Source organism: Pristiophorus japonicus, chromosome 14 (assembly GCF_044704955.1).
Source record: "Pristiophorus japonicus isolate sPriJap1 chromosome 14, sPriJap1.hap1, whole genome shotgun sequence".
Lineage (NCBI taxonomy): Eukaryota > Metazoa > Chordata > Chondrichthyes > Pristiophoridae > Pristiophorus > Pristiophorus japonicus.
Genome location: NC_091990.1, coordinates 9,116,900 through 9,131,869, shown reverse-complemented (window position 1 = coordinate 9,131,869; position 14,970 = coordinate 9,116,900). Strand labels below are relative to the sequence as shown.

General features: G+C 54.7%; 1 protein-coding gene across 2 annotated transcripts in view; it reads right to left on the bottom strand.

Annotated features, from left to right (window-relative positions):
• The window catches only part of selenon (selenoprotein N), a 30,259-nt gene that overhangs the window by 5,165 nt on the left and 10,124 nt on the right, over positions 1-14,970 (bottom strand). For both annotated transcript variants that reach the window (XM_070898833.1, XM_070898834.1), the window contains 6 exons: positions 13,863-14,000; positions 11,457-11,538; positions 9,906-10,094; positions 9,686-9,791; positions 6,459-6,571; positions 812-913 (listed from right to left, as the gene is read on the bottom strand). In XM_070898833.1, coding sequence (XP_070754934.1) covers positions 812-913; positions 6,459-6,571; positions 9,686-9,791; positions 9,906-10,094; positions 11,457-11,538; positions 13,863-14,000 — 730 coding nt within the window. The remainder of the gene's footprint in view (positions 1-811; positions 914-6,458; positions 6,572-9,685; positions 9,792-9,905; positions 10,095-11,456; positions 11,539-13,862; positions 14,001-14,970) is intronic.

The window sequence follows — 14,970 nt, the reverse complement described above, 5'->3', positions numbered from 1 at the left end:
CCACAAGTAGAAACATCCTTTAGATGTCTATCCTATCAAACCCCTTCATTATTTTGAAGAACTCTCATCAGGTCACCCCTCAGTCTTCACTTTATACAGAATGGAGCCTCAGCCTGTTCAGTCTCCTGGGTAGTCCTGTCTTAACCATTATGAAAGAATGCTGTTACATTCACCTGCTGACTTGCCATGGGTGTACTGTTTACAGATGGACACTTTCCATTCCAGGCACCCAGCATCAGGCACTCTCGGGTCAGATATAGCACAGCCAAATGCAGAGTCCTTGTACTCTGTCCTGACAAACTGCCTTGGCTCCAACCCAAGAGCAGCCCCCATCGCCTTGGCTCGGAGACTGGGCATCACACCCAGGGTTTACCAGGCCGCACGGCACCAAGTCAACACCTTCAGAAGAGGATGGGAAAACACTGAATCGCGGAGAGATTCATTAAAAGGGACACCTCACATTTTCACGTCAGTTAGCTTCTGAAGTTGTCACAAGAAACTACAAAAAGCTGTTGCACCAGGGGGAAGATTGGGGCCGTGACTGAATGTCGCCACACGGACAAATAGAACTTTAATTTCCCCATAGCTGGTGACCCAGCCCACTCCAATCGAAAACTGTTCAACGAACATTTTAAATGTTTAGCTATTTTTCAAAAATGCTCTGCATCAAAAGAAAAGTCCTGGATTCTTTTTCCGGACAGATCAGTGAAGAGATAATGGGATTGCAATGGCCCTGGGATCTAAGCACTCAGATAATAAACCCAATAACCAGCCTGACTTTGAGCTAACCATGAGAGATTACAAGACTTACCACCGTGCCATTTGGTAAAGCGATCATCATCTCAACAGGAAAGTTGTATTGTTCCAAATGCAGGCTGGCCATCCGGCCATGGCTTTTATCCTCTGGGTTTTTCTGTGGAGGATAAACATGTCAAGCCTTCAAACCAGCAACATGTTTACCTCCACTTAGCGCAATACACCGCCATCAACACCTCCCCTTCCACCCCCCCCCACACACGCCCCCCCCTCCCCACACACATACACACACACACACACGCCCCCCCTCCCCACGCACACAAACGCCCCCCCACACACACGCCCCCCCTCCCCACGCACACACACGCCCCCCCTCCCCACACACACGCACGCCCCCACCCCCACACACACACGCCCCCCCACCCCCACACACGCACGCCCCCCCTCCCCACACACACACACGCCCCCCCTCCCCACACACACACGCCCCCCCTCCCCACACACACACACGCCCCCCCTCCCCACACACAAACACGCCACCCCTCCCCACACACACACACGCCCCCCCTCCCCCCACACGCACGCCCCCCCTCCCCACACACACACACGCCCCCCCTCCCCCCACACGCACGCCCCCCCTCCCCACACACACACACGCCCCCCCTCCCCACACACACACACACACGCCCCCCCTCCCCCCACACGCACGCCCCCCCTCCCCACACACACACACGCCTCCCCTCCCCCACACACACACGCCCCCCCTCCCCCCACACACACACGTCCCCCCCTCCCCACGCACACACACGCCCCCCCCACACACACACACGCCCCCCCTCCCCACACACACACGCCCCCCCTCCCCACACACACACACGCCTCCCCTCCCCCACACACACACGCCCCCATCCCCCCACACACACACGCCCCCCCTCCCCACACACACACACGCCCCCCTCCCCCCACACGCACACCCCCCCTCCCCACACACGCACGCCCCCCCTCCCCACACACACAAACGCCCCCCCACACACACGCCCCCCCCTCCCCACGCACACACACGCCCCCCCTCCCCACACACACGCACGCCCCCACCCCCACACACACACGCCCCCCCCTACCCCCACACACACACACACGCCCCCCCCTCCCCTCACACATACACTCACACACACGCCCCCCCCGCCCCTCACACATACACGCCCCCCCCTACCCCCACACACACACACACGCCCCCCCTCCCCACACACGCCCCCCCTTCCCACACACGCCCCCCCTTCCCACACACACACGCCCCCTCCCCCCACACACACACGCGCCCCCCCCTCCCCACACGCCCCCCCCTCCCCCCACATACACACACGCCCCCCTCTCCCCTACACACACACACGCCCCCCCCTCCCCACACGCACACACGCCCCCCCTCCCCACACACGCACGCCCCCCCTCCCCACACACACACACGCCCCCCCTCCCCACACACACACGCCCCCCCTCCCCACACACACACACGCCCCCCCTCCCCACACACAAACACGCCACCCCTCCCCACACACACACACACGCCACCCCTCCCCACACACACACACGCCCCCCCTCCCCCCACACGCACGCCCCCCCTCCCCACACACACACACGCCCCCCCTCCCCCCACACGCACGCCCCCCCTCCCCACACACACACACGCCCCCCCTCCCCACACACACACACACACGCCCCCCCTCCCCCCACACGCACGCCCCCCCTCCCCACACACACACACGCCTCCCCTCCCCCACACACACACGCCCCCCCTCCCCCCACACACACACGTCCCCCCCTCCCCACGCACACACACGCCCCCCCCACACACACACGCCCCCCCTCCCCACACACACACGCCCCCCCTCCCCACACACACACACGCCTCCCCTCCCCCACACACACACGCCCCCCCTCCCCCCACACACACACGCCCCCCCTCCCCACACACACACACGCCCCCCCTCCCCCCACACGCACACCCCCCCTCCCCACACACGCACGCCCCCCCTCCCCACACACACACACACGCCTCCCCTCCCCCACACACACACGCCCCCCCTCCCCCCACACACACACGTCCCCCCCTCCCCACGCACACACACGCCCCCCCCACACACACACGCCCCCCCCACACACACACGCCCCCCTCCCCACACACACGCCCCCCTCCCCACACACACACACGCCCCCCCCACACACACACACGCCCCCTCCTCCCCACACACACACACGCCCCACCTCCCCACACACACACACGCCCCACCTCCCCACACACACACACGCCCCCCCTCCCCACACACACACACGCCCCCCTCCCCACACACACACACGCCCCCCCCACACACACACACACGCCCCCCCCACACACACACACACGCCCCCCCCTCCCCACACACACACACGCCACCCCCTCCCCACACACACACACGCCCCCCCTCCCCCCACATACACACGCCCCCCCCTCCTCCCACATACACACACGCCCCCCCCTCCCCCCACACACACACACGTCCCCCCCCTCCCCACACACACACACACCCACCCTCCCTACACACACACACACGCCCCCCCCTCCCCACCCCACACACACACACGCCCCCCCCCTCCCCACACACACACACGCCCCCCTCCCCCCCACACACACACGCCCCCCCCTCCCCACACACGCACCCCCACACACACGTGCACCCCCCTCCCACACGCACGCACCCCCCTCCCACACGCACGCACCCCCACACACACGTGCACCCCCATACATGTGCACACGCCTCCCACACGCGCACCCCCCTCCCACACACGCGCGCACCCCCCTCCCACACACGCGCGCACCCCCCTCCCACACACGCGCACACCCCTCCCACACACACGTGCACCCCCCTCCCACACACGCGCGCACCCCCCTCCCACACACACGCGCACCCCCTCCCCACACACGCGCACCCCCCTCCCCACACACGCGCACACCCCTCCCACACACGCGCACACCCCCCCCCTCCCCACACACACGCGCACCCCCCTCCCACACACGCGCACACCCCCCCCCTCCCCACACACGCGCACACCCCACTCCCACACACACGCGCAACCCCCTCCCACACACACGCGCACCCCCCTCCCCACACACGCGCACACCCCCCCCCTCCCCACACACACGCGCACCCCACTCCCACACACACTCACACACCCCCCCCCTCCCCACACACTCACACAATCCCCAGCCGTCTAGTTAAACATCAAAAGGCGAGGAGGAACACCACTTCTCAGCAGGCCTGAGGTTGAAATCATGCGAATGCGTTCATTCATTTGCATGAAATTTCTCTGTTATTTAAACAAAGTCGTTTGCCCATTATAAATGGTGCCGTCATTCAAAATGTAGACACGGGGGTCTGGGGAGGGGGAGAGGGGGGCAGAGACATCAAGAAGAAATACCTGGTGCGTCTCTACAGGGAAACAAAGGGAGCAGGATGTGGATCTGGCCCGCTCTATCTGTCATTGAGCCCGGGTAAAGCAATGATCACCAACTGGGCACAGAAATGACGTGTTTTCAACAGAAGAGTTAAGGCGAGATTAAAAAATGGAGACACTGCATTACTGTAAAATATATTCTGTTCTTCGTATTAACCAGTTTGTTGGTCATTTTCTAAAGATTTATATAATTCCTTAAGAGAGGAAAAGAGTCTTCTGGATCTTAAAACTGAAAACCAATATATTGGGCTCGGCTTAAATTAAAGTCAACGTCAATCATGTGACTCCAAACGCCATTTAAACATTCAGTCTGGATCAATAGGTGCGCAACTTGAGCTGCAGAATCGATGAAAAATTAAACACACGGTAGTTTAAATCGGGGGTTCTCAATGACACGCTGTAGTTATTTTTCTGGACCTACTAAGAAATGCATCAGTCAGGTGTTTAGAGCAGGGAGGTCGCTGGGTAAAAGGCTAAAGAACCCAGACAGTTCTCTCCATATCCCACACTGAAGCGTCCTGTCTCACTGCACAGCCACTGCAACAGGAACACACACATCGCACACAGACAGTCAACACAGCGCCGACAAACACATTCAACTGCGATCAGCTTCAATAATTTGAGGAAAATTCAAAGTCGATGGGGAACGGAGTTTATCACTCACAAGGTGCCACATAAAAGTTACCGCACAAGCTAAAAGTTCACGGGGTTGGAGGTAATATATTAGCATGGATAGAGGATTGGATAACTAACAGAAAACAGAGAGGCCGGATAAATGGTTCATTCTCGGGTTGGCAATCAGTAACTAGTGGGATGCCACAGGGATCAGTGCTGGGACCCCAACTATTTACAATCTATATTAACGACTTGGATGAAGGGACTGAGTGTAACGTAGCCAAGTTTGCTGACAATACAAAGATGGGAGGAAAAGCAATGTGTGAGGACACAAAAAATCTGCAAAGGGACATAGACAGGCTAAGTGAGTGGGCAAAAATTTGGCAGATGGAGTATAATGTTGGAAAGTGTGAGGTCATGCACTTTGGCAGAAAAAAATCAAAGACAAGTTATTATTTAAATGGAGAAAGATTGCAAAGTGCTGCAGTACAGTGGGACCTGGGGGTACTTGTGCATGAAACACAAAAGGATAGTATGCAGATACAGCAAGTGATCATGGAATATTGGCCTTTATTGCAAAGGGGATGGAGTACAAAAGCAGGGAAGTCTTGCTACAGTTATGCAGCGTATTGGTGAGGCCACACTTGGAATATTGCGTGCAGTTTTGGTTTCCATATTTACGAAAGGATATACTTGTTTTGGAGGCAGTTCAGAGAAAGGTTCACTAGGTTGATTCCAGAGATGAGGGGGTTGACTTATGAGGAAAGGTTGAGTAGGTTGGGCCTCTATTCATTGGAATTCAGAAGAATGAGAGGTGATCTTATCGAAACGTATAAGATTATGAGGGGGCTTGACAAGGTGGATGCAGAGAGGATGTTTCCACAGATGGGGGAGACTAGAACTAGGGGGCATAATCTTAGAATAAGGGACCGCCCATTTAAAACTGAGATGAGGAGAAATTTCTTCTGAGAGGGTTGTGAATCTGTAGAATTAGCTGCCTCAGAGAGCTGTGGAGGCTGGGTCATTGAATAAATTTAAGACAGAAATAGACAGTTTCTTAAACGATAAGGGGATAAGGGGTTATGGGGAGCGGGCGGGGAAGTGGAGCTGAGTCCATGATCGGATCAGCCATGATCTTATTAAATGGCGGAGCAGGCTCGAGGGGTCAAATGGCCTACTCCTGCTCCTATTTCTTATGTTCTTATGTAACTAGAAATGTCCTGAAAACTCTGGGCTCTGGTCGAAGTGTTTAAAGTTAGACGCTATATATTGAAGCATTAGTGAATGATGACCCAAATTCATCCACCTAAAATGTACCTTGTGTCCAGATCACCAATTTAATATTGTTATTATTTAGAATCCCGGGTTTGTGATGCAGGAGACCACTCAGCCCATCGCTGATGTAAGCCTGTCACCCTGCAGGTGTGGAGCCTCGTGTTTCTCCTCATTTCCCCAGGTTCCTCTTCAATGCATCAGCTTCTGTAGCCGCTGATAATTGCTCGAGTTAATCGCCTGCTGGTTCCTGATTCACCGACCAACCGAGCTGGTCTTTCAATGTCCCCCCGCACCCCCCCACTCCCGGCCCTTCAATGATTTACCTGGAGATCCTCCAGCTCTTTGACCAGGGACCAGCTGCTGATGAAACTCTCGTTCAGCAGCGAGAGAACGGGCGAACTCTCGAGAACAGTCTCCCGTAGAGTCCGCCCCGAACCTGCACAAACAGGAGAGAGAGATTCAGTTGGTTAATGTGACAAAGCCTCCCTGATAAAGTGCAACATCCCCACTGACACCTGGGAGTCCCTGGCTAAAGACCGCCCTGAGTGGAGGAAGTGCATCCGGGAGGGCGCTGAGCACCTCGAGTCTCGTCGCTGAGAGCATGCAGAAATCAAGCGCAGGCAGCGGAAAGAGCGTGCGGCAAACCAGTCCCACCCTCCCTTACCCTGAAGGACCTGTGACAGGGACTGTTCAGCCACCTAAGGATTCATGTCAAGAGTGGAAGCAAGTCTTCCTCGATTCCGAGGGACTGCCTATGATGATGATAATGGGATGTCCATCAAGGCACCAGCAAGAGTAAAGCTCACTTTGCACCAAATAAAGAGACACTGAGATCCAAGCCAGGCCCCGAGCTGGAGCCAGAAGTGAGCTGGTCCATCCCGCCCTGGTGATCGTGTCCTTACGACCTTCTCCCTGCAGGATAAAGTGAACCAGATCCCTTGCTCTCTTTCCCAGCCTACAGCAACATGATAAAGGCAGGTTTCTCCCCCTCCCCCAGGCTCCTGAGGTCACTCACCATCGATGGATTAATCTGCTCTTCATTTCTGGAAGATCCGTAATCTTAAACTGAGGCCACTGCCCTGTCCATGTTTCTCGCTCACTCTTTCCTCATGGGAAAACATCCCAAACTTTCCTTGGCACCTCACACTGAAGACACGTGGGAATGGTGGGCATCAACCTCCATTGGGCAATAGACATGGACCATAGACTTATCCATCGGGGTCTTATATTCCCTCAACTCAAACCCTTCGGCCTCGATACATTGGGTCAATATTCTAAATATGGCTGGAGAGACGGGGCATAACTGATGGAGCTGCAACTCTGCTAATCATCCAAAATAAATTCACGGAGATTACATTCAAATGAAAATCAACATTTCAAATTAGAATGGTTTTGAAGGCACTCAAGTGGGAAATGGAACTTTGTCCATTCTCAGCACTTGTAACGACAGCATTCGTGTCAGGTATAGAGCAGACAGATCCAGGGTAAAGCTCCCCCGACACTGCCCCAACCACAGGAGAGCATCAGTGTGCCAGGAGGCGCCGGGCATGCTGTGGCCTGAGCTGGGATCTGGATGGAGAGGAGCGTTACAGGAAGCCGATTGCTGCTGGAATTGTGTGGAGGTGTCTGCACTCGTACCAACACAGCCGCAGACAGTGTGAATCCCAGCCTTGACTGCACCCGAACAAAGGAAAGTACTACACAATATTATAGTTCATTTACACTTTATTCCCCCACACCCCCCCGCTCCCGGCACCAACGGTGACTGACCGGTGAATCCGCGCTCGGCCAAGGCCTCCATCGGAACCGTGCTGCAGCTATTGGGAGATGTCGAAGCACAAAAGGAGAGGATAATACCTCCCTCCAGCCCCCCCCCCCGCCCCCCCAACCACTGAGCCCTCAATCAGACAGAGTTACAGCTCCTCCCTCGGTGGCTCACACATATTCCAATCCATCCATTTCTGGCCTTATATTACATTTCTTCCAATTTTCTCTGAAAGCCCAGCTGGTGCCCGTCAGCGGCGGCCCCCACACCCCGCCTGGTGTACCCCCCCCTCCGGCCCCCCATCCCGGTGTACCCCCTCCCCCCGGCCCCCTCCCCCTGCATCCCACCCCACCCAGTGTACTCCCCACACCCCCGGAGTACAACCCCTACGTACCCCCCCCCCAGGTCCCCCCCTCCCCGGTGTACCCCCTCCCCCCCGCCCCCCATCCCAGTGTACCCCCTCCCCCCGCTCCCCACTCCCCCCCCCCCGGCCCCCTCCCCCTGCATCCCACCCTACCCAGTGTACTCCCCACACCCCCGGAGTACAACTCCCACGTAACCCCTCCCCCCCCCAGGTCCCCCCCCTCCCCGGTGTCCCCCCTCCCCCCGCACCCCATCCCAGTGTACCCCCTCCCCCCGCTCCTCACTCCCCCCCCCCCCCCAGCCCCCTGCATCCCACCCCACCCAGTGTACTCCCCACACCCCCGGAGTACAACTCCCACGTAACCCCCCCCCGGGTCCCCCCCTCCCCGGCCCTCCACCCCGGTGTACCCCCTCGCCCCCCCCGGTATACCGCCTCCCCCCACATCCCACCCCACCCAGTGTACCCCCCACACCCCTGGAGTACACCCCCCACGTCCCCGGTGTACCCCCCCCCCCACTCCCCAGGTATACACACCACACTCCCGGTGTACACCCCCCCACCCCCCACCCCCCCACCCCCCCCCCGCCCGCTCTACATGTTGTGTTCATATTCTGTTTATTTGTTACATCTCACTGGACGGACATTAGGACCCTGCGGGAGCTATTCACAGTTGCTGTATTCATTCTGGTTCATGCTGGTTTGGGACTCCCATTTTGGGTTGTTGTATCAAAGCACAGTTAAGTTACGTTTCTCCTGGCTCAGTTTGTCGGTTATTTACGCAGACACAACACTCCGCACAGCATGATTCAGGGAGGATCAGCGAACGGGGAGCGACAGCGGGATCTTCACCTCGCTAACCCAGAGGCGTTGAGACAGGTGACCCTCGCACTGCCAAGGCCGAGACCGACCGATCCTGGCACTGCCTCGGGGGGGAGGGGGTCACAGGCCCTCGGGGGGGGAACAACAGGACTCCGGCCCTCGGGAGAGGTGGGAGGGGCTCTCTGGCCATCGGGGGGGGGGGTCCCTGGCCGACAGCGAGAAGCACATTCACCAACTGGACCATTGATGAAGCTTCTCATTTCTAGTCTTCAAACAAGAGAACTCACATTCTCAGCAGGAGGTATAGAAAGGAAAATGATGGGAGCTTCGGAAAATTTGAATAGGTGACATAATTAAAATGTTTTGGTTCGAGCGCTACTCCTTTTACAATCAATCAGCAGGTCAAAGTCCTGGAACTTCCTCCCTAACAGCACTGAGGGAGCACCTTCACCACACGGACTGCAGCGGTTCAAGGCGACTCACCACCACCTTCTCGAGGGCGATGAGGGATGGGCAATAAATGCCGGCCTTGCTAGCGACGCCCACATCCCAGGAATTAATTTTTTTTTTTTTAAATCCACAGACTGAAAGCCAGGACTCACCTCAGCAGGACTGGTCATCAAGTGCGCCCCAAAGTAATATGGAATGCACGAGTTTATCTTCAGCCCTCGCACGCTTGAAGACTTCAGTAAAAGGAAGATATGAAACCTTGAAAAAGAAATATGGCGGTCAGTCTCCGTGTTGTCCTCTCCGTCCGCTCAATTATCAACACATAGAAATCAGACACGAGTTTAAAGTGTTACTGCCCCCAGCTTTGTTTACCTTCTTAAACGGATACATCATTGTCTCCAGCTTCCTGGCAGCCTCTTCGAAGCTGATTTCTGACCGCCAGACAATCTCTTCGAAAATAAACTGAATGGGCTCGCCCGAAGCGTCGGCAATATCGATCACGTTCCCATTCTCGTCGACGATGACACTTGGAATGGATGGGCCCGCTGCCCTCAGCTCCATCTGCATCAGACGGACAGACAGGCCTTAGGACAAAGCACAAGCCACTCTTCATTGCGACAGAGCTGCCTGTTCCCCTTCCAGTCGAAGGCACAGCGCTCTCTCACTGTTACTGACATTCAAGTCATGATCGGAGAAATTTTCCACTCGCGTCCAGATTTCTCAACTTGCTCCAAACCCCCAGCCCCTGCAGTGGATGGATTCCATTGCTCGAATCCACCGAGGTACGGTATCACTGAGCAAGGTGCAGTAATACGCATCTGTTTATTACTGACAATGACAACCACACTGTTGTACACACTCACTAGATTGTCGGCATCATTGGCTCGGCACTCCCACAGGAGTGACGGAGGTTGCAGACAGAGTCAGAGTCAGTCTGAGAGAGAGGATAATCAGCCTGACTGAGATGCAATCACGGGAACTGTTATGTATGCAACCCTATGTAACCAGCATTCTAACACCACCAGAGGGCGTATCTGTTGGGAGTCCCAAGGGATCCCTTGGGAGCATTGTATATAAGCGGGTCTCCCATGCTGTACCAACACTCTGGAGTTAGAATAAAGAGATTAACATCACACTTACTCACATCTATAGTACTCAATCACATTACTTTATTCTGGACATAACAGGCACGATCTCCTCACTGCACTCTCTAATCAAACTGTAAAGCTCTTCTTTACAAGAGAGATTTAGGATAGTGTTACCCAGGTAGTCTCCTCCCCCCTGCCCCAAACACCATGACCATATTTGGTCAAATTACCAGAAACAAGGATAATGCGGTAAAAGTGGACCTTTATCAGGATACAGTTTACAATATTGTTGAGTAATTTTATTTCATGAGCAAGGGAACATTCAACCTTGGCACTCACCTTTAGGAAGACGAACAAATGGGATTAATTTCTCCAAACGGCTCACCATTAAACAGGCCCACACAACCGAGAAACAAACTTCAAAGATGCAGCATGTTTTCTCACCTCTCCCCCAGAACAATCTCAACTTCATGGAATCATAAAATCACACAGTGCAGGAGGCCATTCGGCCCATCGTGCCCGTGCCGGCTCTTTGAAAGAGTGATCCAATTAGTCGCACTGCCCCCACTCTCTCCGCCCCCCCCCCATAGCGCTGCACGTTTCTCCTTTCCAAGTATGTGTAAAATTCCCCTTTGAAAGTTATCAATGAATCTGCTTCCAGCGTCCTTTCAAGCAGCGCATTCCAGATCACAACTCACTGAGTAAAGAATTTCTCCTCATCTCCTCTCTGGTTCTTTTGGCAATAACCTTAAAATCAACCCAATCGCCAGAGGAAACCCATACTTACTTACTCGATCAAAACCTGTATAATTGCGATATGGAAAGCGCCACAAACCTGCGGCAGGGAGCCAATGTCCACTTCCATGTTGCCACTTTCGCCGGCTCCATACAGCCACTCCATGTCCACATTCAGGGCCCTGCTCCAGATCACAGACACAAGTTAGTAATGGCTCAACAGCTTTTCAGGAGATGCTTTAAGCTGTACAGATATGGGGTGGTGAAACTCCGATATATGAAGCTTGGGCGGTTATCAAACCACTCTCGCTGGGCAGTGGCAGCACTCTCATGTCTTGCCCAGCTAGTCACTTTTTGAGCACAATAGTCAGGGAATTCAACCATGGAAGGCATCACGGCTGATCCGGCCTTTAGCCGACACTGAACACATGTCTAATCTCTGGCAAGAATCAGATAATAATGCAGCCGAAGGAGGCCATTTGGCCCATCAAGTCTGTGCCGGCTCTAGTCACTGGATTGTCAACATGAACTGGAACCCTGGCTGATTTCCCCCTCCCCAGCTCAGAGGATCGAGAGTCCAACTGCAGACCCCCCCCCCAACCCCTGGCACGGTTCAAAGTCAGCAGAGACGGAGGGGTGAAACTGGACAGCGATGGGGAGGAAAATCTACTCAAACTGAGCCCCGGAAGCAATCGAGCCAACAGAAAGGAATTTAATTTCCAAGCCTTTTAAAAAAAAACTAAATTGGGAAAGGATCAACAAGAGAGGATGAAGTAAATCAGGAGGAGATCAGGATAAACCAAGCTCGGATTTTGGAGTCTGAAGACCGAGGGAGCCAAGGAGCTCTGGGAAAGAATGGATCGGAGCCGGAGACAGTGTGAGGATTTACAACAAAGCAGAGCGAGGAATCAGCATCATTCGCAGATCCACGGGGTGGGAATTAACCAGAATCCGCGGCAGGAAGTTGAAAAACTCCCTTATTCAGCAAGATTTCACACTCGCTGTGCTGCTCACCGACACCTCCAAGCACTCTAGCACCTCGTCCTCAAACCCCATCCAGACCATCGGTGCATGAGCAGCCAGCACTGGGGGAACAGACGAGTTCCTAATCGCAAATTTAAACAGGCCCACCACAGTGACGCAGACAAGGGGATTAAAGGGCGGCTTTTAATAAAAGGACCCAGCAGCAGGAAGTGCACAGCGCTGCCCAGGGAGAGAAAAACAAAACCAAAGTATTTGGCAACACGGGCTTCTTCTATCTCCCGGTGCAAATCATTACCCATCTCCGGACTGAAAATATCTTCACAGTTTAATGTTTCCCGAGCCATTCTTGATGTGACTCCACTCGTATGGAAAAGAGGGAAAGAAAAGAGAGCTGGAGAGAAAAGAACAGAAAAAGGAAAAGAAAAGGAAAAGAGGGCAAGTGTTGGAATGTAGGGAAACACGACAGCCAATGTGTGCACAGCAAGATCCCACAAATCATAAAATCTGTTTTAGTGATAAAGGCTGAAGGATAAATATTGGCCAGGACATCGGAGGAACTGCCCTGCTCTTCTTTGAATATGCCATGGCATCTTTTACAACGACCAGAGAGCTGACTAGGCCTCAGTTTAACGTCTCATCTGACAGTGCGGCACTCCCTCAGTACTGCCCCTCTGACAGTGCAGCACTCCCTCAGTACTGCCCCTCCGACAGCGCAGCATTCCCTCAGTACTGCCCCTCCGACAGTGCGGCGTTCCCTCAGCACTGTCCTTCCGACAGTGCAGCGTTCCCTCAGTACTGCCCCTCCGACAGTGCGGCACTCCCTCAGTACTGCCCCTCCGACAGTGCGGCGCTCCCTCAGTACTGCCCCTCCGACAGAGCTGCACTCCCTCAGTACTGCCCCTCCGACACTCCCTCAGTACTGCCCCTCCGACACTACGGCACTCCCTCAGTACTGCCCCTCCGACAGTGAGGCACTCCCTCGGTACTGCCCCTCCGACAGTGAGGCGCTCCCTCAGTACTGCCCCTCCGACAGTGCGGCGCTCCCTCAGTACTGCCCCTCCGACAGAGCTGCACTCCCTCAGTACTGCCCCTCCAACAGAGCTGCACTCCCTCAGTACTGCCCCTCCGACAGTGCGGCGTTCCCTCAGTGCGGCGCTCCCTCAGTACTGCCCCTCCGACAGTGCAGCGCTCCCTCAGCACTGCCCCTCCGACAGTGCAGCGCTCCCTCAGTACTGCCCCTCCGACAGTGCGGCGCTCCCTCAGTACTGCCCCTCCGACAGTGCAGCACTCCCTCAGCACAGCACCGGGAGTGTCAGCCTAGATTTTTGTGCTCAAGTCTGTGGAGTGGGACTTGAACCCACAACCTTCTGAGTCAGAGCTGAGAGTGCTGCCCACTGAGCCAAGTCTGATCCGTTCCCTTGTATGAAAGTAACATACTCCAAAATCATCAAATGGGCAATAAAAAAGTTACACTTACAGAAAATCTTCTGGGAACACAGAGCAAGACACAAATCCGACCAACCTGTCACTGGGAACGTACATCCAGAAGTCCCGAACATGGGTTGCATCTTTAGAGAGAGTGATGTGTCCAGTGAACTGTCCTGGAGTGAACCAGAATGGAAAATCCGGCGGCTCATTCAACTGGAACTCTCCGTGGATCCTGAAACAACACAACTCGGTGTCACAGACTCAAAACGATGGCCATCGCCGATTAAATATTCATTCTCTCCACTGTACCTCAGGACCCCCAGCCTCCAATCATCTCGCTGTCAAACAGCCTTTTCCCAGCTCCAATACTGTTACAGTCAACAAAAGTGTTTAAACAAATTGAAAAAAGTGCTTTTTAATGCCCCCATGATATTTCTCCAGGCTTACTAATAAAATCCAGGAGATTAATCAAATCCTGGAAACTCCTGGACAATCGGGTGGTTTGGGGTTGTCTGCAGGGCTCGGCGACTGGAATACTGGGCCTTGTGTATTAAAAACTCCCGACAGTATTTGGTCTTCTCCATCCACGTGAAGCGAGGAGACATTGGTCACTGATTACTTAGATGTATTTCAGCGCAGGACAAGGATTCACAAGGAGTAGATACAAGAGCAAAAGCCAACCATCATTCCCCATGCTCCATTTTTCCAGAATGCTATAGTTTGGGGTCCACAGTCACAAATGCAGCAACAATCTCGGAGACTGCAGGGAGCAAACGCATTTGTAGCATGTCTCACTCAAACCCAAGTATCAGTGGGACCGTTAATAAGTCATTCCCATAGTTCCATTATGTGTTAAAGAATGAAACTGCAATGTATAAATCCCCTGATGAGATCCCAAAACCTTTTGCAACCAAGGGATTACTTTTGAAGTGCAGTCACTGTTCTCAGGTAAAGGGAGAAAGATGTCAAACACAAACCCCTGTAATTGAATCTTGACTTTGCTGAAACGTACCAGCATTACACAGTAGGCACCAGTCTGTCGGGTAAGGGTCAGTGAGTTCACTATCCGCACCTCATCATCATAGGCAGTCCCTCGGAATCGAGGAAGACTTGCTTTCACTCTTAAAATGAGTCCTTAGGTGGCTGAACAGTCCAATATGAGAACCACAGGTGGGATAGTCAGTCGTTGAAGGAAAGGGTGG